Source organism: Hyla sarda, chromosome 6 (genome assembly GCF_029499605.1).
Source record: "Hyla sarda isolate aHylSar1 chromosome 6, aHylSar1.hap1, whole genome shotgun sequence".
In the NCBI taxonomy this organism is placed as follows: Eukaryota; Metazoa; Chordata; class Amphibia; order Anura; family Hylidae; genus Hyla; species Hyla sarda.
The window spans coordinates 138,771,408-138,792,438 of record NC_079194.1 but is presented as its reverse complement, the minus strand read 5'-3'; the positions used below and the strand labels follow the sequence as shown (position 1 = coordinate 138,792,438).

Here is a 21,031-nt window from a genome sequence, read left to right as displayed (position 1 = left end):
TTTTTGATCACTTATTTCGGGATTTGATGTGACCAAAATGTAGCAATACAGGACTTTTTTTTTTTGATGTTTTTTAATGTCCACAGTACTGATCAGTATGTAAAATGTGAATAGGGTTTTTTATTCTTTGTGAAAGAGACTATTTATAGCAATCTTTTGATTGCCATTACTGTTTTCTATTAAAATTGGCGATCTACTTGTATAGTCTGCTAGACGGCAGACCAAACAAGAAGATTTATGGAGTGGCCATGGAGCAGGTGAGAAGTTCCCCCCGGTGCCATGACTGATCAGCCCTCCACAATCGCGCTGCTGGTGGTCTGATAAGTTGCACAAGGACCCCCAACTGCTTTAGGTGCTGTGGTCGCCATTGATTAAGGCGGATATCCGAGTGATCGATGATGTATGCCATTAGCAACGAGGTCTCGGCTGCTCATAGAAGCCAGGACACGCTGTGCATAATTTAAATCTACGTCATGTTGTGCCGAGTCCAAGGCATTCTGACACATTGATGTCATGAGTCCTCTAGGGCAGTGTTTCCCATCCAGGGTGCCTCCCTAGGTGTTGCCAAACTACAACTCCCAGCATGCCTGGACAGCCAAAGGCTCTCCAAGCATGCTGAGAGTTGTAGTTTTGCAACATCTGGAGGAACCCTGGTTGGGAAACACTGGTCTAGGGGTTAAGCCTTCATGACACCGTATTTGGTTATGTTGCTCAACGATGACAAGGTCGCTGTATTCATTGCAATGTCTGAGACTTGGTCCATATGCAGAATTTTATCCACATTTTAGTAAAATGTTTGTTTCTTTCCAGTTTCTTCAGATTGGTGGTATTAGGGAAATTTACCAGAATCTTATACCCCCTACAGTTTGTCATTATTAGAAGGGATGAATGTTGGTTTCAAGAAGAAATGCCACCACAGGGTAATCAATGATTTCAATAGAAGACACTCTTGGCTGCAAAGCTTCACTAACTTATCAATCATATTTCTCTATCGGCTCCATTGGGGGACACAGACCGTGGGTGTATGCTGCTGTCTCTAGGAGGTGCGACACTATGGTAATAAAAAAAAGCCGGCTCCTCCCAGCAGGATATACCCGCCTCCAGGCCCTGAGCTAATCAGTTTTAAGCTTAGTGTCTGAAGGAGGTGTACATGGTCTGGAATTCTCCAGACCAGGTCTTCTGATTTTTTTGTTTTCCTAGTATAGGGACATGTTAGTTTTTTATTCCTTTCTTTCCTGTTTTCAGGTGGGGACTCAGTTTTCCTGTTTCCCCATTGCGAGTAAGGGGGCACAGACATTGCGTATATGTGCTGTTCACCCCCCCCCTCGCCAACGGTCAGCGCCTGGGTTGGTACCTCATGGGTCCGGGTCCCCCTATTTTTCTGCTAGCCTCGCTCACGCATAGCAGCCAGGCGTGATGCAGGTGACAAAAGCGGACTGAAGACTTCACTGAAGACTCCCTTAGGCAAGTTCTTCTGACTCAGGTAAGTACTTTCCCCTTTTCTCCTTAGGTGGGGACTTGAAACCTCTGGAGACCTCCTGTTTTTGGCCCACCTTTTCAGGTTATGGGGCTGGCTTATACAGGGGCTGGACTTTTATTCTGGGGGAGCAGTGGCATCTTAGGGGGCATGTAATCTATGTTTTACACTGTGTGTGTGGTTACTTGCGGCTATGACCGCAGCGCCTTCTATGCGGCTGACAGCCGCAGTGCTTGTACCGGCCGGGCGCTCTGAGCGCCAGCTTACTTTAACTTTCTCCGGCAGTCTCTGCCGGCATATAGGCCGCCCGCTCTATTCCCCCTAGCGCATAGGCGGCTGACATGTGCGCTCGGGAAAAGGAGCGGGCGCCATTACAGCTTCTTCTCGGCCAGTCTATAGCTCTGCCTACAGGGCTGTCTGAGCTCTTCAGAGGCGCGAAGTAGCCTCCAGTCAGCGTCGTGGGCGCGATTTTCAGTTAGCAGGGGCCAATTAGTTAGTGCCTCTGCTTCAGGCACGCCCCTCTCTACTATTGGCTGGCCTGTTTCTTACACTCTAGCTGCACAGAGCAGAGTTCTCCTCACTGCAGCTGCCAAAGGTCACAGACTAGGGTGAGAAAGTTCCTGTCTCTTTTCTCATTATGTCCGTACCCAGAGCTGTTCCTCCCTCTCTCTAAACAGAAACCCGGAACGTCAGTGACTTATTTTGTCTGTAAGCACTGTAATACCAAGATGCCTGGCTGAGCCCACTTGCCCTGCCTGCTCCACTGCTCCCCCAGACCCCCTGGTACCCCGATGCCCTTTCGGTTCCGGTGGATTCAGCCGTTCCACCAGCCTGGGTTTCTTCCCTGACCCAGTATATGGCTGACTTGACCCAAGTCTCCCGTTCGGTGGCTGAGGCTTCCCGGGAAGTGGTGTAGGGGTGCCTCATCTGACTCTTCCATTGAGACTTCAGATAGACGTGGGCATTCCCCTCGTGGGTCCCGCCCTCGTGGGTCCCGCCCCCCCCCCCCCCCGTCATCTGGGCACAAATGTCGCTCCTCCTGGCTCGCCACTCTGCCATGCCAGAGCCATGTACCCGGTCAGGGTCGCCCCCTCCAGGACTGCCTCCACTCGTTCACATTCTCCTGGTGAACTGGCGGACGAGGCTTCCGAGCCGGCATTTGACTCAGAGGACCGCTCGGATTCAGTTGAAACAGTGAACTCATTGGTGGCAGCCATAAGAGACACCTTTCAATTAGAGGACCCAGGATCTTCGGATGTCAGTCCAGGAGTATCCTTTCATCGTGCTAAGCCAGCACCCTAAAAGGTTCAGCTCTCACACTGACTTTGACACTATTCTGGAATCTGCATGGAAACAATCAGACAAGAGGTTCCCGGGAATCAAGACGATTCAAGAATGTTATCCATTTGACAAGGACCTTGTCACTAAAGTGGTTTCCCCTCCCTCAGTGGATCGACCAATCTCCCGGATCTCTAAGGCGACTACACTGCCACTGGCAGATGCCGCTGCCTTCAAGGATTCCACGGTCAAGAAGGTAGAATCCTTAGCGAAGTTTGCCTCTGAAGCAGCTGGCTCTTTTCTTCCCATCTTTGCCTCGGCATGGGTGTCCAAGGCCCTTTTTGGAGTGGTGCCAAAAGCTCCATCAGGGTATCTTAGCGGAATCCCCCCCAGAGGATCTGTCTGCTCTGGCTCTCCAATGCTCTAAAGCTGGGGAATTGCTGTGCGCAGCTTCCATGCAGTCAGCCCGTTGTTCTGCATTTGCTGTGGGTCACCTAGCGGCTCTCCGCCGCTCTATGTGGCTTAAAGCTTGCCGCTTTCAAAAGGTCTCTCACTGACCTTCCTTATACGGGTGGCCGTCTTTTTGGCAAGTGCCTTGATGAGATTATCTCTGAGGCGACGGGAGGTAAGAGTTCCTTGTTGCCTCAAAATAAGGCTCGCCCTACTTCCCAAAGGAAGTCCTCTTCCTTTCGGTCCTTTCTGACCCTTGGCTCCAGCAAAGGGTCCGGGCAGGCGCCTTCGCGGGACAAGAAGGCTCCCTCGTTCTGGGCACGCCCATCTTGGAAGTCTGACACCAACCGGTCCGGCCGTTTTGCGCCCAAATCAGGCAACCGCAAACCCACTTCTGCATGAAGTGAATCCCCCACCCGCGTTTTTTTCCTCGGGTGGGAGGTAGTCTCTTACTTTTTCGAGACATCTGGACCTAACACATTCAGGACTCTTGGGTCAGGGACGTGGTGTCCAACGGTTACTGAATCGAATTTGCCTCCCTCCCGAGGGATCGCTTTTTTCGATCCCGGGCCCCCCTGGTCTCCTCCTCTGGCGAGGCAATTTCGAGACGCTCTCCAGTCTCTGCTTCTCCAGGGGGTTATCGTTCTTGTTCCTCCAGGGGAACGGTTTCAGGGTTTCTATTCCAATCTTTTGGTGGTTCCCAAGAAGGATGGTTCTATGCGACCAGTCCTAGACCTCAAGCGTCTCAACTGTCATCTTCTTATCCGCCACTTCCGAATGGAATCTCTCCGTTCGGTGGTGGCGTCCCTGGAACAAGGGGAGTTTCTTTCCTCGGTGGACATCAAGGATGCCTACCACCATGTGCCAATATTTCCGGGCCATCATCGGTTCCTCCGCTTTGCGGTTCCGGAGGGGCATTTTCAATTTGTAGCCCTCTGGCCTGGCCACGGCTCCTCGGGTCTTTACCAAGATCCTTGCGCCAGTGACAGGCCTGTTACGGTCGAGGGGAGTCTCGGTGATACCCTACCTGGACAACCTTCTCATCAAGGCTCCAACCAGAGCTCAGACTCTGGAGAATGTGGACGTCACTCTCCACACTCTGGAACGCTTCAGGTGGATGGTCAACTGGGACAACTCAGTCCTCTGTCCTACCCAGTTTCTAACCTTCTTGGGACTTCGATTCGACACGGCCTCTGCCCGAATTTGCCTCCCGCCAGACAAACATCTAGCGCTTCTGTCGGGGGTCCGCTCCCTTCGGACCCAGGTCTCCAACTGCACTTGTATGGAAGTCCTGGGTCGGATGGTGGCAACTATGGAGGCCGTACCCTTTGCCCAGTTTCATTACCGCCCTCTTCAACTGGTGATTCTCTCGGTGGGACAGGTCTCCTCTGTCCCTCGATCGTCAGATTGTTCTCCCTCGCAGGGTCCGTCAGTCTCTGCTCTGGTGGCTCCGCTCCCCCCTTCTACTCTAAGGGCGGTCATTTCTTCCCCTTGACTGGCAGGTAGTTACAACGGATGCCAGCCTGTCGGGCTGGGGCGGCGTGTTCAGGGATTGGACGGTTCAGGGACTATGGTCTCCCTGAGAGGCCCTTCTTCCGATAAACATATTGGAATTACAGGCGATTCTTCTGCATTGGGAGTCCCGGCTTCAGTCCCATCCTGTCCGCATCCAGTCGGACAACGCCACGGCATAAATCATGTGACAAGGCGGCACTCACAGCTCGGCAGCCATGGCCGAGGTGACCAAGATTCTCATCTGGGCGGAAAGCAAAGTTCCGGCCATTTCGGCGATTCACATTCCGGGGGGGTGCTCAACTGGGAAGCGGACTTCTTCAGTCGGTCCTCACCCAACCCCGGCGAGTGGTCTCTACATTCAGAGGTCTTCGCGCAACTCTGCGACCTCTGGGGCATTCCGTACGTGGATCTCTTCGTGTCCCGGCACAATCGGAAGATCCTTCCTTTTGTGTCCAAGTCCCGGGACCCTCAGGCTCTGGCCGTGGACGCCCTAGTGATTCCTTGGGGTTTGCCCTACCCTATCTGTTCCCTCCCCTTCCGCTCCTTCCCAGGGTTCTGAGGAAGCTCAAAACAGAGGACGTCCCCGCCATTTTGGTAGCTCCAGATTGGCCCCGAAGGTCGTGGTACGCCGACGTAGTCAGGTTCCTGGATGACGCTCCACTGCGCCTTCCGCTCCGTCCGGACCTGCTCTCTCAGGGTCCTCTTTGCTACCCCAATTTACAGTCGCTGCATTTGACGGCGTGGCGGTTGAGACCGCGGTTTTGAGGGCCCGCGGGTTCTCTTCCCAAGTCATTCACACCATGCTCAGGGCTCTTAAGCCCTCCTCCGCAAGAATTTACCACCGTACTTGGCGGTCTTATTTTCGTTGGTGTGAAGCTCAGGACTTATCCCCTGTAACCTTCTCGGTTCCCCGTCTTCTCTCCTTTTTGCAGTCTGGTTTGGAACTGGGGTTGTCTCTCAGTTCCCTTAAAGGTCAGGTTTCGGCCCTTGCTATTCTTTTCCAGCAGCCTCTGGCTTCTAATTCTCATGTCCGGACCTTCCTTCAAGGAGTGGCGCATGCTGTTCCTCCTTATCGGTCACCCTCTCCCCCTTGGGACTTGAATCTGGTCCTGAGTGCCCTACAGGGTGAACCCTTTGAGCCCCTTAGAGAGGTGTCTCTCCGCCTCCTTTCTTGGAAAGTGGCCTTTCTTGTTGCTATCACCTCCATCTGGAGGGTGTCTGAATTGGCAGCTCTCTCCTGTCGTTCTACGTTTCTGGTGATCCACCAGGACAAGGTTGTTTTCCGGCCAGATTCTTCCTTTTTGCCTAAGGTGGTTCGGCCTTTCATCTCAATGAGGACATTGTCCTCCCGTCTTTTTGTCCCGCTCCTTCTCATCCTAAGGAGCGCTTACTACACAAGCTGGATGTAGTTCGGGCTGTTCGGTCTCATCTCTCCATCACTTCTTCGTTTCGTCAGTGTGATTCCTTTTTCGTCCTTACGGAAGGTCGTCGCGAGGGACAACCTGCTTCCAAGGCCACCATTTCTCGGTGGATTCGGTCCGCCATTTCGGAAGGCTATCGCTGTAAGGGGAAGATTCCTCCTTTCAGGGTCGTGGCTCATTCTACCCGTTCTGTTGGGGCATCCTGAGCTCTCCAGAATAGAGCATCGGCCTCGCAGATTTGCAAGGCGGCTACCTGGTCGTCTTTGCACACTTTCTCAAGGTTCTACCGGAGTTCATACCTTCGCATCGGCTGATGCTAGTCTGGGCCGTAAAGTGTTGCAGGAGGCAGTGGAACGGGCGTCTGCCTGACTGCTTATCTGCCCACCCAAGGGACGGCTTTGGTACGTCCCACGGTCTGTGTCCCCCAATGGAGCCGATAGAGAAAGATTTTTTTATTTACTCACCGTAAAATCTCTTTCTCGGAGGATCCATTGGGGGACACAGCTCCCACCCTTTTTTGGGGTTTTCTTCGGTTCTCTGTCCAAGGGTGTGTTCAGTTGTATTTTTTCTTCTGGTTCTCGGACAGTTTGGGTCTTCTTTGACCTGTCGGTCCTCTCCTGTTGCTCTGGAACTAAAACTGATTAGCTCAGGGCCTGGAGGCGGGTATATCCTGCTGGGAGGAGCCGACTTTTTTTTATTACCATAGTGTCACACCTCCTAGAGACAGCAGCATACACCCACGGTCTGTGTCCCCCAATGGATCCTCCGAGAAAGATTTTACGGTTAGTAAATAAAAAATCTCCTTATTGAATTTTTAGGAGTAGATAATCCCTCTAGCAGATATATTCTTCTGTATCAGGGCCAGTCATGCAATATCATAAGGACTAGACTACGGTTTGGAGTGGCTTTAACTAGTCAGTCGTCTGTTATAACAAGAACCCTCTGCCAACCCTGTAGAAAAGGATGATGCACTGCTACTGTCTAAGAGATAGGAAATGGGAAAATGCTGCAGAAATTCTCCTGTTGTAGGAGTAACCACTAAGGACCCCTTTCAGATCTTGATCATTCCAGACCTATCTATAGGCGACCTAGACATGTGACATTTTTCTTAGTCAGTACACAGACAACAGAAGGAAAAACAGATTTGTGTTCTGCTCCTGCCACATTCAGAATCTGCACAAGGAATAATTACATTGACTTTACCACACACCAACTCTGGGAAAATAAACATTTGGCTTACAATCCATTAACATGAGCTGCCCCCAATACAGGAGAGAGATCGCCAGCCACAATAAGATCAGGATGACCAGGCTCCACTTGAGGCAAAAATTTCTGCCTTCTACAGACTTCTCTATACTGCTCTGGTCTTACTTGCCTGGGAAAATGTATCTGCATAAAGGGGGTTGTATTTGCTTCTCCCCTGACTCCAAGAATGGTAGACTACATCAAAGACATTTTTTGCCTGCAAAACCTTCACTACTTGTTCACTGGTAAGGCTGCGTTCACACAGCCGTCTAGACCCATCCCGTTCTTCTTCCGTCAAAAAAAAAAATTAAAAAAACGCACAATAACGGATGTTATCTTTTGTTCTGAGCATGCTCAGAAGTAAAAACGTATTGAAAAAAACGGATGCAAATGGATGACATTAAAAGGCTCACCCGTTTTCCATAGACTTCAATGTTAAATTTACTGCATCTGGGTTTTTTCCCGTTTTTTTGGACGAAAAAAAAAATAAGATACTGCATGTGCCGTTTTTTATGCTGTCAGAAAAACGGATATGAGTGCAGACTGGTACAAACTGATGTAAAAAAATCCCATTGACATGAATAGGATTTTTTTTAACAGTTTTTTAATCCATTTACAGCCTGCAAGAACGGAACCAAAATGGGGATTTAAAAATAAAATAAAAATAAAAAAAAACAGGGACAGACCGCAGTGTTAACACACCCTAAAATTGGTGGATAAATGTGACTGTAGATTTAGATAAATGTCAACTAAGTAAAAAGGATCAGACAGAAATGTATCCATCTGCTGCCCACTGCTGCCTCTTGGATGAGCCTCTGTCAAGCTCCATAGACGACTAGGGCCTTTCAGTCTGGGTACTGATGAAAGGTGATCAGAGGATATAGACAAAAACACCTAAACATATTTTCATGTTTCCAGTGCCTATCATCTATGATTTTCTATAGGCAGGACTGGACAAGAAAGGTCAAACTTTGTATGGAGCTGGCTCTTAAGTGACTTACAGCATTTCAGCTCCTGCTGTGAGAGTCATGACACAGGATGTGGGAATAATTTACAAACCAGACATCACCACTCACCTGGAATGTATCCTATGAGGTTCGGTCCTTGCTCAGACAGGGGGCTTGCACCGGCAAGTGCAGAGAGGATCTGTAAAGCATAGTTACAATGAGAAGACAAATAAACAGACTGATGCTTCTCAGTGATGTCTCATGTACAGCCATGTGTGCCCCCTCATCTGTAATGATATGTGCCTCCCTTGTAGTGATACACACCTCCCCACACTGACCTGCAGGGGGAGCATACTATGTGAAGATATAACAAGTCATCAGCCTAAGAAAAACCAAACTGCAATAGAGCAGTTTAAAAGGGTTCTCCCTTGTTTATACTGTTTTTTGTTATTATGTGTGTGTTTTATGTGTGTATAAGTATGTGTTTTTTTTATGTGTGTTGTGATTATGTATATATGTATTTTCTTACCTTTTGTGAAGATCCGGAAGCTGGCCCCTTTTTCTTCCAGTGGCTTGCTGTGTAACCTCGGCCTCCGCCATGTTGTGTTCGGTAAGTGGGATGTCGGGGGGTGTGTTCTTGCTTCTGTCCTTCCTATCTTCTGACATCCGAGGCAAATCTTTTCTTCCTGTTTCTTCCGCGACAAATCTGCAGCCTCTTCCGGCGCATGCGCAGGTAGTTTTTTTTTTTAACCAATAAAGTTTTTTTTGTCTAATTGATAAACTGTCTGCGCATGCGCAAGTACGCAAGTGCTACGCTAACAGCGTAGCATACGTTAGGTCTACGCTAATAGCGTAGCTTCGCGCAAGCGCAGACAAAAAAAACTATTGGTAGAAAAATAAAAAATAATTACCTGCGCATGCGCCGGAAGAGGCCGCAGATTCGTCACTGAGCCATGGAAGAAACAGGAAGAAAAGATTCGCCTCGGACGTCAGAAGATAGGAAGGACAGAAGCAAGAACACACCCCCCGACATTCCACTTACCGAACACAACATGGCGGAGGCCGAGGTGCACAGCAAGCCACTGGAAGAAAAAAGGGGCCAGCTTCCGGATCTTCACAAAAGGTAAGAAAATACATATATACATAATCACAACACACACAAAAAAAACACAAACATAATAAAAAACAGTATAAGCAAGGGAGAACCCCTTTAACCTCGGGATAACTACTCCCCATAGCAGCGTTTCCCAACCAGGGTGACTCCAGCTGTTGCAAAACTACAATTCCCAGCATGCCCGGACAGCCAACGGCTGTCCAGGCATGCTGGGAGTTGTATTTTTGCAACAGCTGGAGGCACCCTGGTTGGGAAACGCTGCCTCGTAGCTTTTGTTTACAGCTTAGCAATTATGTCACTTACATACTAGGGATTTGTTAAAGGGGTACTCCCGTGGATAACTTATTATTTTTTTTTTTTAAATTAACTGGTGCCAGAAAGTTTAACAGATTTGTAAATTACTTCTATTAAAAAATCTTAATTCTTCCAGTACTTATTAGCTGCTGAATACTACAGAGGAAATTTTCTTTTTGGAACACAGAACTCTCTGCTGACATATCTGTCCATTTTAAGAACTGTCCAGAGTAGGAGAAAATCCCCATAGCAAACATATGCTGCTCTGGACAGTTCCTAAAATGGACAGAGATGTCAGCAGAGAGCTCTGTGTCCCAAAAAGAAAACCATTTCCTCTGTAGTATTCAGCAGCTAATAAGTACTGGAAGGATTAAGATTTTTTAATAGAAGTAATTTACAAATCTGTTTAACTTTCTGGCACCAGTTGATTTAAAAAAAAAAAAAAAAAAAAAGTTTTCCACGGGAGTACCCCTTTAAGTAGCAATGTAACAACAGTGCTGTGACTGACGAGACAAACACCATCCCCAAATATTTGCAGCACTGACCTAACTGCCCTTACAGAAGTAACAAGTATACAATGTCCCACTGAATGTGCCATTAATGAAAATTAGATTCCAAATAAATCTCTTCCTGTACAATGTGGTTCATAAAAAGCTTTTTTTGCAGTGGTCATAAGCCTCCCCAAGTTAGGGTAGGTTCACACTTTATAAAATGCAAAAGTTTTTGTATATATCAGCAACCTGGGAGAAGTGGATGTTAATGTATACAATGGATTACAGCTGCAGTATTCATTTAATTCGAAGTGGCAAATTTAGTCTAAAAGTTCAGCCCATTTGCGAGTGCATACAATTTTTTGTGGGTATCAAAAGATGATTAGCGAAACATGAGTCCCTCAAAAAAACTGTATACACTCCCAAATTTCCCGGATGTAGTAACATTTACATTACTTTCAGCACTTTAAAAATGAATGGATCCCTCTAACTTCCCTATCATTGGAGTCTTTAAATCGCAATGACCTCGGGGCCTTATTTCTGCTCTCTACACTACACTTTTGAATGCCAAGATGAGGGGTGACCCTATTCCAGTTGAGATGCAGTGGAAAACTCTTCTACCGGACTTGTCTGAGGAAGAGTGTTGACGGAGGCTCTCTCCTCTCACCTCTTTGTGTCCCCCGCTGTCAATAATAGGCTTATCCAGTTATATATGTTCCATCAATCCTATCACACCTGCTCGTCTGGTCCGGATGGGTAGGCACACATCTACGAACTGTCACCGCTGTGGAACACCAGGGGCGGACTTCCTACATTTGATGTGGTCCTGTCCAATCATTCAAGACTTTTGGACTCAATTACTAGCCTTTCTAAGTTCACTCTTACAACGCTCTGTTCCTCCTGATATCAAGGTGTGCCTTCTGGGTATAATTGATGAGAAGCTGTGGACCCCTTGTGAGATTGTATTTTTAAGGGAGACACTATTCTTGGCCCGAAAGTCTATAGCTTTAAGATGGATGGATCCCAGGGTACCCACCATAGCTGGGTGGAAGGAGTTGGTGAACACCATGATTAATTATGAGTATTTGATTTACAAACATTGCAAGAACCAATCTAAGTTCAAAAAGGTGTGGTCAACCTGGTGTGCTTCTCCGCAGGCGAACTTTACTATCTCTAGATTCCTATCTATGAGAGACCAGTTTGGATCCCCCTCCTTTCCCCCCCCCCCCTTCCTCTCCTTCCCCCCCCCCCCCCCCTTTCCTCTCCTTCCCCCCCCCCTTTCTCCCTCCGGCGGTTGCACTTCTATGTCAGTACGTCTTGTCAGTTGTCCTTGTATTGTCTCTAGTGTTTAGTTTGTCTGTCCACTGTTCCCACTCAAAGTGGTTGGTTTTAGTGTGGCTCCTTTTTGTGGTTTTTCTTTTTTCCTAGTGTGCCTTTCTTGTATTTTGCACTGTATACAGCTACCTGACGTGCCGGTAAGGACTGTGCTACCGACTGGGTAACTCATTCTGAACATTGTACTTTTCTACTGCACATGCTTTGTAATAAAGACAGTTTAAAAAAAAAAAAAATGAATGGATCCAGAGGGAGTATGCTGTGGTATACGACTGCATCCCATTCTCCCGGGTTGTCGAGGTAAACCTTAACATTGGTATCGTATTAACTGCAATTTTTCTTTTAGGTAACAAATGGAAGTAGCAACTTAACTGTGTTGATGTGACTAAAGGCTCAGAGCAATATTGCCCCATAAATAAGTCCAAAACATCCAAAAGTACCCCCGAAGCAACAATAGTTGATCTTCACAACTCTACACACAGCCACATACTATATTTTATTTTATTTTTTTATAGAGCTCACCTCATGTATGGAAGATTCTAGTAAATTATAGGAATACAACTAGAATATAATCAGAAGCACTTACCTTCCCCTCAGCGGCAGGGGTCTGAAGCCCCAACATAGATGTTAACCACGCTGTGAACCTTGATGGTAACTGCTCACACATTGGTAAATGCAATGCGCCCATAGTCAGCATGCACAATCTTTAACATTTGTGATTAGTATTATGGATTACAAAAAAACCACGGTTCCCATTAGTGTTTTCCTACTATTCAATATTAGCTGAATTTTAGCTATTCTCTTGGCCACCTTCATTTTTTACACTGCAACTCTACTTATCCAGTTAGACAGCTGTGTAAAAGCACAAGCTCAGTGGGGGGTGGTTCAATGAGAGAGGATTACATGAAGATTACTACAAATGTGTAAATATTTTGTGGACACCAGCTTTTCTTTAGTACTCTATATACATCCTACACCAGTCAGTTTTCTACCTCCACATAGACACTGCCCCCCCCCCCCCCCCTTAGGTAGAGATACACATATCACATGAAACAGACTTACCTCTTCTCTAGATCCTCCAGTTGGAAGACCATCCAGCCATATAATTCTGGTGGCACCATCAGGGATAGCACTCCTTCTATAGTCTTTATCCTAATGAAGAAAAACAATGCATTAGATAAACCCATTAGTTCTATAAATGCCTGCCCTGTCGATCATTACATTACTTATCTGTCTCTCCAAAATACTGCACCTTCTTACATCTCATTTACCCACTAGTGCTCCTCACTCATATGTTCAACATCTACAACTATATTGTGATTTACATCAGTGCTGGCTCAGATACTGGTTGGGTGACTGTTTCCCACTGTCTGTACAACTGGCTGCTGCACTGGATACAATGAGCACCTTACATCACTTCTCCCACAATTCCCAGTTGACATGCAGTTCCCCTGATAAAGTGCTGCTGTACATAATGGTGACAAGCTTCATTAATATTATACTCTCATATGAAGCTCCAGTGTGCTGATAAACTTCTTGGTCACCTACCTGTTTACATATCTACATGAATCTCTTATCCTTCTCTGCCCCCCCCCCCCCCCCCCAATACATACATACATACATACAAGTGTACAATAGATCCCTTAATACCTTACTCCCAGGCTGAAGTTCTCCATGAGATTTCTTTTTCGAGGCACAACCAACTCTTAAATCAACATCATTGTAATCCTTGTTCCTGTAGTCTGTGTCCTGTCGACCCAGAAATTCAACACTGTGGGTATGTTCTCCTCTTGACTTAAGGGTGCTTGTAGTCGGGTTAGACATTTTGGCCATTGATTGTTTCTCTGGTGCACGAATGACTGTTTGTCCTGCGGTCTCCTTCTTGACATCTCCTTTCTCTTGCTGCTGTTTTAACTCCTTAGCTGCCAGTCTTATGAAGTCTAATAGCACAGAGTTCTGGTTAAGGGAGTCCACAGAGGTCTGGTCTTTCCCAGCTCGAAAATCCTCATCCTTCTTCTGCATGTACTTATCCATTCGGAAGTCTTCATCACCACCCGCCTGAGTGGAATCCTTACTGAAGTTATCCTTGTTGCGCATGTCTTGGTCACCACCCACCTGAGTGGAACCCTTACTGAAGTTATCCTTGTTGCGCATGTCTTGGTCACCACCCGCCTGAGTGGAACCCTTACTGAAGTTATCCTTGTTGCGCATGTCTTGGTCACCACCCGCCTGAGTGGAACCCTTACTGAAGTTATCCTTGTTGCGCAAGTCTTGATCACCACCCGCCTGAGTGGAATTCTTACTGAAGTTATCCTTGTTGCGCATGTCTTGATCACTTTGACAAAGCTCCTTGCTGACTGATGAGTACCCCATGACTTTGTTACCTGCTTCTTTGGTTTCTTGGTTAAGATTTTGCTTGGGAAGATCTCTGAAGTCTACATCTAGTTTCCCAGGGTAGGTGCATTTGTTTGACTTACTTGGTGCTCCTCCCTTAGCTGCTGTCAGCACCCCCTTCTGACAAAGAGTCTCATTTATATTGGACAGAGATGAAACCTGTAGTTTATCATAAGACAAGAAGGGGATCCTTTGATCCATTCTGGAGAGAGATTTTGACACTAAATCAGGAGCTTCCATTACGCTCTTGAGCTCTTTTTGATTTTTCAAAGGCTTGGAAGGGTTGTCCACTGTGTCTGCAGTCTTTTTAAATGTGTTTTCTGAACTGTTCCGATAATCTGCATCAGCACTCTTTCTTTCCCGGTAGTCCGAATCTGCACTCTCTTTGTCCTGATAGTACGATTCAACAACCTCCATGTCTCTGTAATCTGAATTTGTGTTATCCCTGCCTCTGTAGTCTGAATCTGATGTCTCTTTTCCCCGGTAGTCAGAGTCTGCACTCTCTTTTGCCCGATAGTCTGTGTCACTATTTGTCCCTGTAAGTTCTACCTTTCTCTTTTTATAGGCGGCATCCGACTCCCCAGAAGACTCCAGGTCCCTGCACGTTATGCTGTCTGTCTCCAGGTTCGGATCACTCTGTAAACTCACACTACTATTATAATCTCCCAGCATGTACTCTGTGCCTTGGACCTTTTTCTCCATGCACTTCTGCCCTGTGTTCTCATTATGTGAGTAGTCGATGACTATTCTCTCTCTGTACTCCAGTCCTCTTTCTTGGTCCATGTTTCTGAACCTTAAGTCTAGGTCTGCAGACTCTCGAAAATGTGCAGGAATGCCTCTCTCCCTGTAATCTAATGCAGATTTCTCTCTTAGCATCTTCTCCCTCTCTCTGAGTAACATGTCTGTTGACTGCCTGTCCCTGCACATTAACTCAGAAGATTCACGCTGTCTCAGGACTATTTCTTGCAAAGCATTTAGGCGACGCTTGTACTCCATTTCTTCCATTTCCTTCTCGGCATAATTCATTGCTGTGCTTATTCTTTGCCTCTGCTGTTCCAATGCCTCCCTTTCTCTGAGCTCCATCTCTGCAAGCAAGCGCCTCCTGTATTCAAAGCCTTCCCTTTCCCTAAAGATAGGAGGGGGTGGAAGTCTCTCTCTGTAGGCAATGGCTGGTCCTTCTTCATGCCTATAATCCACATCAGGTATCCCTCTCTGATCCAAGATGGTTGCTTTTCTCTCTCTGTAGTCCATATCTGGGGCTAAGCGAGCCCTAAACTCACTTTCTTGGCCACCCATCTCCCCATAGTTTATGTTTGTCCCCTCCCCTTCTCTGAAAGTCATTGCATTGTAGTTCATGTTAAGCCTTGCCCTTCTGGACAGTTGCAGCTGTTCCTCAGGTAGCATTCTGCCCTCTTCCCAACTTCCATCCATGGCCATGTCCCTGTCCCTGTGCATAAAGGGAGGAACTCCAGGGCCACCAAAACGAGGATTAGAAACCCTGGGTCCATCCCGGAAGGGGAAAGGAGGTCGTCCTCGCATTCTTGGATGGGCACCTGGTGGAATTCTAGGTGGAAATGATTCTCCAGGGCCAGCCCTGTCAAGAAAACAACAAAGGCCAAAACTTGCATCAAAAATACAGGGTATTAGGCTGTGTTCACATATAGTAGTTTTTGATATACTTCTCCTGCAGAGGTACATTGCAGGAGACAAAAGGACGTGTATCGTCACATGTTTCTCTATAGGACGCCATGTATGGACAAATGCTCACCGAAATCCAGGAACTGGTTGTCGGGGGCCGTCCCACATTTTTCTGATCTGAAGTTCACACCACCTTACGATAAATCTGCAAGAGAAAATATTAAAACAGCTCAACACTCTGCATAATGAACAGAATCAAAGTTATGTGACCTGTAGAATTTTCAACATGGCTGCTCAATTTTATTATACAATGATCCCTCAACTTACAATGGCCTCAACATACAATAGTCCTTTCTGGACCATTGTCACTTGAAACCAGACTCAACATACAATGCTACAGACAGTCCAGATCTGTGAAACATGTCAATGGCTGGAAGAACTGACCAATCAGAATGTATTACTGAAATGTATGCACTGAATTCCTGTCTGTTAGCGCCTCCTTACGGTACAGGGGAGGTATTACATGTTCTGCACTACTCTTAACCTATGCCACAGTTGGCTGCTCCTTTGGACACCAAATAAGGGCGGCTCCATTGTCCACTGTCTACATGTGCAGCTCCACCAACCCAGAGTGATTTACAGCTCCCAGCAGCTCTTACATGTAAAGATTTGCTTTATCTAGATTATCTACTTATTTTTCTTTAATGCTCACTTTTTTTCTATTTTTGGATGACATTTTGGTGGCTTCTGAACCAATTACCAGTTTTCCATAGAGTTATGGTCTCAACATACAATGGTTTTAAAGGGGTTGTGCGCTGACTGCAGTTCGGAGCTCTGCTCACATCGTCCGGAAGTTCAATACTCCGAATGCTGTGTGCGGGCTTCCGTCACGAGGGGGCCGGGCGAGACGTCACGAGGGGGCCGGGCGAGACGTCACGAGGGGGCCGGGCGAGACGTCACGAGGGGGCCGGGCGAGACGTCACGCCCGGCGGCTGCGAACATGGAAGCCCGCACACAGCGTTCGGAGTAATGAACTTCCGGACGCTGTGAGCGGAGCTCCGAACCGCAGGGCAGCGCACAACCCCTTTAACATACAATGGTCATCCAGGAACCAATTAATATTGTAACTTGAGAGACCACTGTAGTACAGGAGAAAGTCAATGAGGTATTTCTGCCCAGACTGATGATGATGATGATTATTATTTGTACAATATTAGATTAAAGGGGTATTACGGGCAAAAACATTTTATCAAGATGTCTGATCGCAGGGAGCCCGCTGCTGAGACCCCCCACGATCTCCCTGCAGCACCCACATTCTATGCGGATGCTGAATCTCCAGTTTCTGAAACCTCCGGGTTTCCGAGACTGGGGAGGTGATGTCACGCCACAAACCCTCATTCATGTCTATGGGAGGGGGCGTTGCGTGACGTCACGTCCCCAGTCTCAGAAACCCGGAGGTCTCCGAAACTAGAGATTCAGCATACGCATAGAATGCAGGTGCTGCAGGGAGATCTCGTGGGGTCTCAGCAGCGGGCTCCCAGCAATCAGACATCTTATCCCCTAGCCTTTGGATAGGGGATAAAAATTTTTGCCCGGAATACCCCTTTAATATTGTACAAATAATCATCATCATGATGATGCAAACAGAAACTGAAGAGAGCCAGCATATCCCAGAATGCTGAACAAATATTCAAACAAATAAAACACATAAGAGAGGGTGTGTGAATTATCAAAGATGCCGTAAGTAAATAATTTTTCTATGCTAAAAAATTTTGTGGTGATAACTAGTACGTGCGCCAAATTTAATACATGGTCACATGGTTTGTAATAAATATGGTGCTGGGGGGGGGGGGGGGGGGGGGCTGGGGGATGTGTGAGGCGCGGTGGGTGTTGGTCCCAGCGGTCGGACCCCCCTGTGATCTATCCTATGGATAACATTTTTTTTTTTTTTTTTTTTAGACTGAACCTTTTAACCCCTTAAGGACCAAGGACATCCGGGGACGTCCTGGCACCCTGGGCTTTAAGGACCAAGGACGTCCTGGCGTTTTCCGGTCCCTGCCGCGCGCCGGGCAGAGATCGGAAGCGGATGCCTGCTGAAATGCTTCAGCAGGCATCCAGGGCAAACGCCGAGGGGGGCCCCCCATGTCTGCGATAGTCGCAAGTCGCGAGGGAAATCGCCCATGCGATCTGCAGCGTTACCGGGCTGATCGGGTCTCTGGGACCCGACCGCCCGGTAATTTTGCATGATCCCAGTTGTCACAGACAACCAGGACCATGCTGAAGTATAGGAGCGAGGTGGAAAGCCTGCCACCTTCTCCTATCCCCTGCGATTCGTCGGTTAGAACTAACCGACCAATCGCAAGGGGGGGAGGGGGGGTCGCGGTTACTTCCTCCCGCCCTGCCCCCAGAAGTCCGGAGAGAACGGGAGGAAGACCGGAGGACGGGGTAGTGCTGGGGCCCGGCCCCCGGTACTTACCTCATCCCTGAAGACCCGGATCCCGACAGCAGAGACTGTGGCGACAGGTGAGTGGATCTTCGGCGGCGTTGCGGGACCTTTGCAGGAGTCCAGACCGCCGTAAAGCGATCTGGACTGCTCCATCTGGTCCCCTTACACTACAACTCCCAGCAAGCCCAGACAGCCCTTGGCATCTGGGAATGCTGGGAGTTTCAGTTTTGCAACATCTGGAGGTCCACAGTTTGGAGACCACTGGCCTTTCCAGATGTTGCAGAACTACAACTCCCAGCATGCCTGGACAGTTTTGGCATACTGGGAGTTGTAGTTTTGCAACATCTGGAAGGGCACAGATTGGGAACCACTGCATTAGTGGTCTGCAAACTGTAGTCCTCCAGATGTTGCAAAACTACAAGTCCAAGCATGCTGGGAGTTGTAGTTCGGCAACATCTGGCTCTAAACTACTACTTCCAGCATGCCTGAGAATGCTTGGAGTTGTAGTTTTGCAGCATCTGGAGGGCTACAGCTTGGACACCACTACACAGTGGTCCCCAAACGGTTCTCTTCCAGCTGTTGCGTAACTACTACTCCCAATATGCCCTTCGGCTGTCTGGACATGCTGGGAGTTGTGGTTTTGCAACAACTGGAGGCCCACTGGTTGGGAAACATTGTCTGTTTTCTAACTCCGTGTTTCCCACCCCGTGTGCCTCCAGCTGTTGCAAAACTATAGCTACCAGCATGCACTGATTGACCTCCCCCTGTGAATGTACAGGGTACATTCACATGGGCAGGGGGCTTACAGTGAGTATCAGGCTGCAAGTTTGCAATGCAGCAAATTTTGCGTGGCAGCTCAAACTCGCAGCGGGAAACTTGCTGTAATCCCCCGCCCGTGTGACTGTACCCTAAAAACACTACACTACACTAGCACAAAATAAAATAAAAAGTAAAAAAACACATACGTATATACATATACCTCTGCACAGCCCCCCTCCCCTATAAAAATGAAAAACGTCTGGTACGCCACTGTTTCCAAAATGGAGCCTCCAGCTGTTGCAAAACAACAACTCCCAGTATTGCAGGACAGCAGTTGACTGTCCAAGCATGCTGGGAGTTTTGCAACAGCTGCAGGCACCCTGTTTGGGAATCACTGGCGTAGAATACCCCTATGTCCACCCCTATGCAAATCCCTAATTCAGGCCTCAAATGCACATGGCGCTCTCTCACTTTGGAGCCCTGTCGTATTTCAAGGCAACAGTTTAGGGCCACATATGGGGTATCGCCGTACTCGGGAGAAGTTGCCTAACAAATTGTGTGGGGCTTTTTCTCCTTTAACCTCTTATGAAAAGGTGAAGTTGGGGTCTACACCAGCATGTTAGTGTAAAAAAATAATTTTTTTTACAATTAACATGCTGGTGTTGCCCTATACTTTTCATTTTGACAAGAGGTAAAAGGGAAAAAAAGCCCCCAAAATTTGTAATGCAATTTCTCCCGACTACGGAGATACCCCATATGTGGGCGCAAAGTGCTCTGGGGGGCACAAAAAGGCCCAGTAGGGGGAGTGCACCATGTACATTTGAGGTTATTTGCACAGGGGTGGCTGATTGTTGCAGCGGTTTTTGACAAACGCAAAAAAAAAAAAAATACAAGTTACCCCATTTCGGAAACTACACCCCTCACGGCATGTAATGAGCGGTGCAGTGGGAATTTACACCCCACTGGTGTTTGACAGATCTTTGGAACAGTGGGCTGTGCAAATTAAAAATTTTGTACAGCCCACTTGTTCCAAAGATCTGACAGACACCAGTGGGGGGGGTAAATGCTCACTGTACCCCTTGTTACATTCCTCAAGGGGTCTAGTTTCCAAAATGGTATGCCATGTGGGGGTCATTTTGCTGTCCTGGCACCATAGTGGCTTCCTAAAAAATTTGCTCTCAAAAAGCCAAATGTGACTCCTCTTCAGGTCCACTTATGTGGTACCTTCATATTCAGAAGAGATGGGGTTCCAAATAGTGTGTGTGGGGGGGGGGGGGTCTTTTCTGCTATTAACCCTTGCAAAAATGTGAAATTTGGGGGGGAAACACATTTTAGTGAAAAAATATATATTTTTTTTTACATATGCAAAAGTCGTGAAACACCTGTGGGGTATTAAGGCTCACTTAATTCCTTGTTACGTTCCTCAAGGGGTCTAGTTTCCAAAAAGGTATGCCCCGTGTTTTTTTTTCTGTTCTGGCAACATAGGGGCTTCCTAGATGCAACATGCCCCCCAAAAACCATTTCAGAAAAACGTACTCTCCAAAATCCCCTTGTCGCTCCTTCGCCCTCTACTGCACCCGCCGAACACTTTACATAGACATATGAGGTATGTGCTTACTCAAGAGAAATTGGGCTACAAATATAAGTATAAATTTTCTCCTTTTACCTCTTGTCAAAATTCAAAAATTGGGTCTACAAGAACATGCGAGTGTAAAAATTGGAAGATGGTGAATTTTCTCCTTCATTTTGCTGCTATTCCTGTGAAACACCTAAAGGGTTAAAACACTTACTGAATGGCATTTTGAATACTTTGGGGGGGGGGGGTGCAGTTTTTATAATGGGGTATTTCTAAGATGAAGACCCTTCAAACCTGAACTGGTCCCTGAAAAATAGTGAGTTTGTGAAAAATTGGAAAATTGCTGATGAACTTTGAAGCCCTCTGGTGTTTTCCAAAAGTAAAAACTTGTCAATTTTATGATGACAACATCAAGTAGACATATTGTGTATGTGAATAAAAAAAAAAAATGCTTATTTGGAATATCCATTTTCCTTACAAGCAGAGAGCTTCAAAGTTAGAAAAATGCTAAATTTTCAAATTTTTCGTCAAATTTGGGGATTTTTCACCAAGAAAGGATACAAGTTACCACAAAATTTTACCACTACGTTAAAGTAGAATAAGTCACGAAAAAACAATCTCGGAATCAGAATGATAACTTAAAGCATCCCA

The 21,031-nt window shown here is 47.2% G+C and overlaps 1 protein-coding gene across 5 annotated transcripts in view; it reads right to left on the bottom strand.

Annotated features, from left to right (window-relative positions):
- LOC130276192 (RNA-binding protein 6-like) overlaps window positions 1-21,031 on the bottom strand; it is an 82,549-nt gene that overhangs the window by 57,848 nt on the left and 3,670 nt on the right. For all 5 annotated transcript variants that reach the window (XM_056525201.1, XM_056525205.1, XM_056525206.1 and 2 more), the window contains exons 2-5: window positions 15,730-15,804; window positions 13,218-15,555; window positions 12,630-12,719; window positions 8,463-8,532 (exon numbers count right to left, since the gene is read on the bottom strand). In XM_056525201.1, coding sequence (XP_056381176.1) covers window positions 8,463-8,532; window positions 12,630-12,719; window positions 13,218-15,555; window positions 15,730-15,804 — 2,573 coding nt within the window. The remainder of the gene's footprint in view (window positions 1-8,462; window positions 8,533-12,629; window positions 12,720-13,217; window positions 15,556-15,729; window positions 15,805-21,031) is intronic.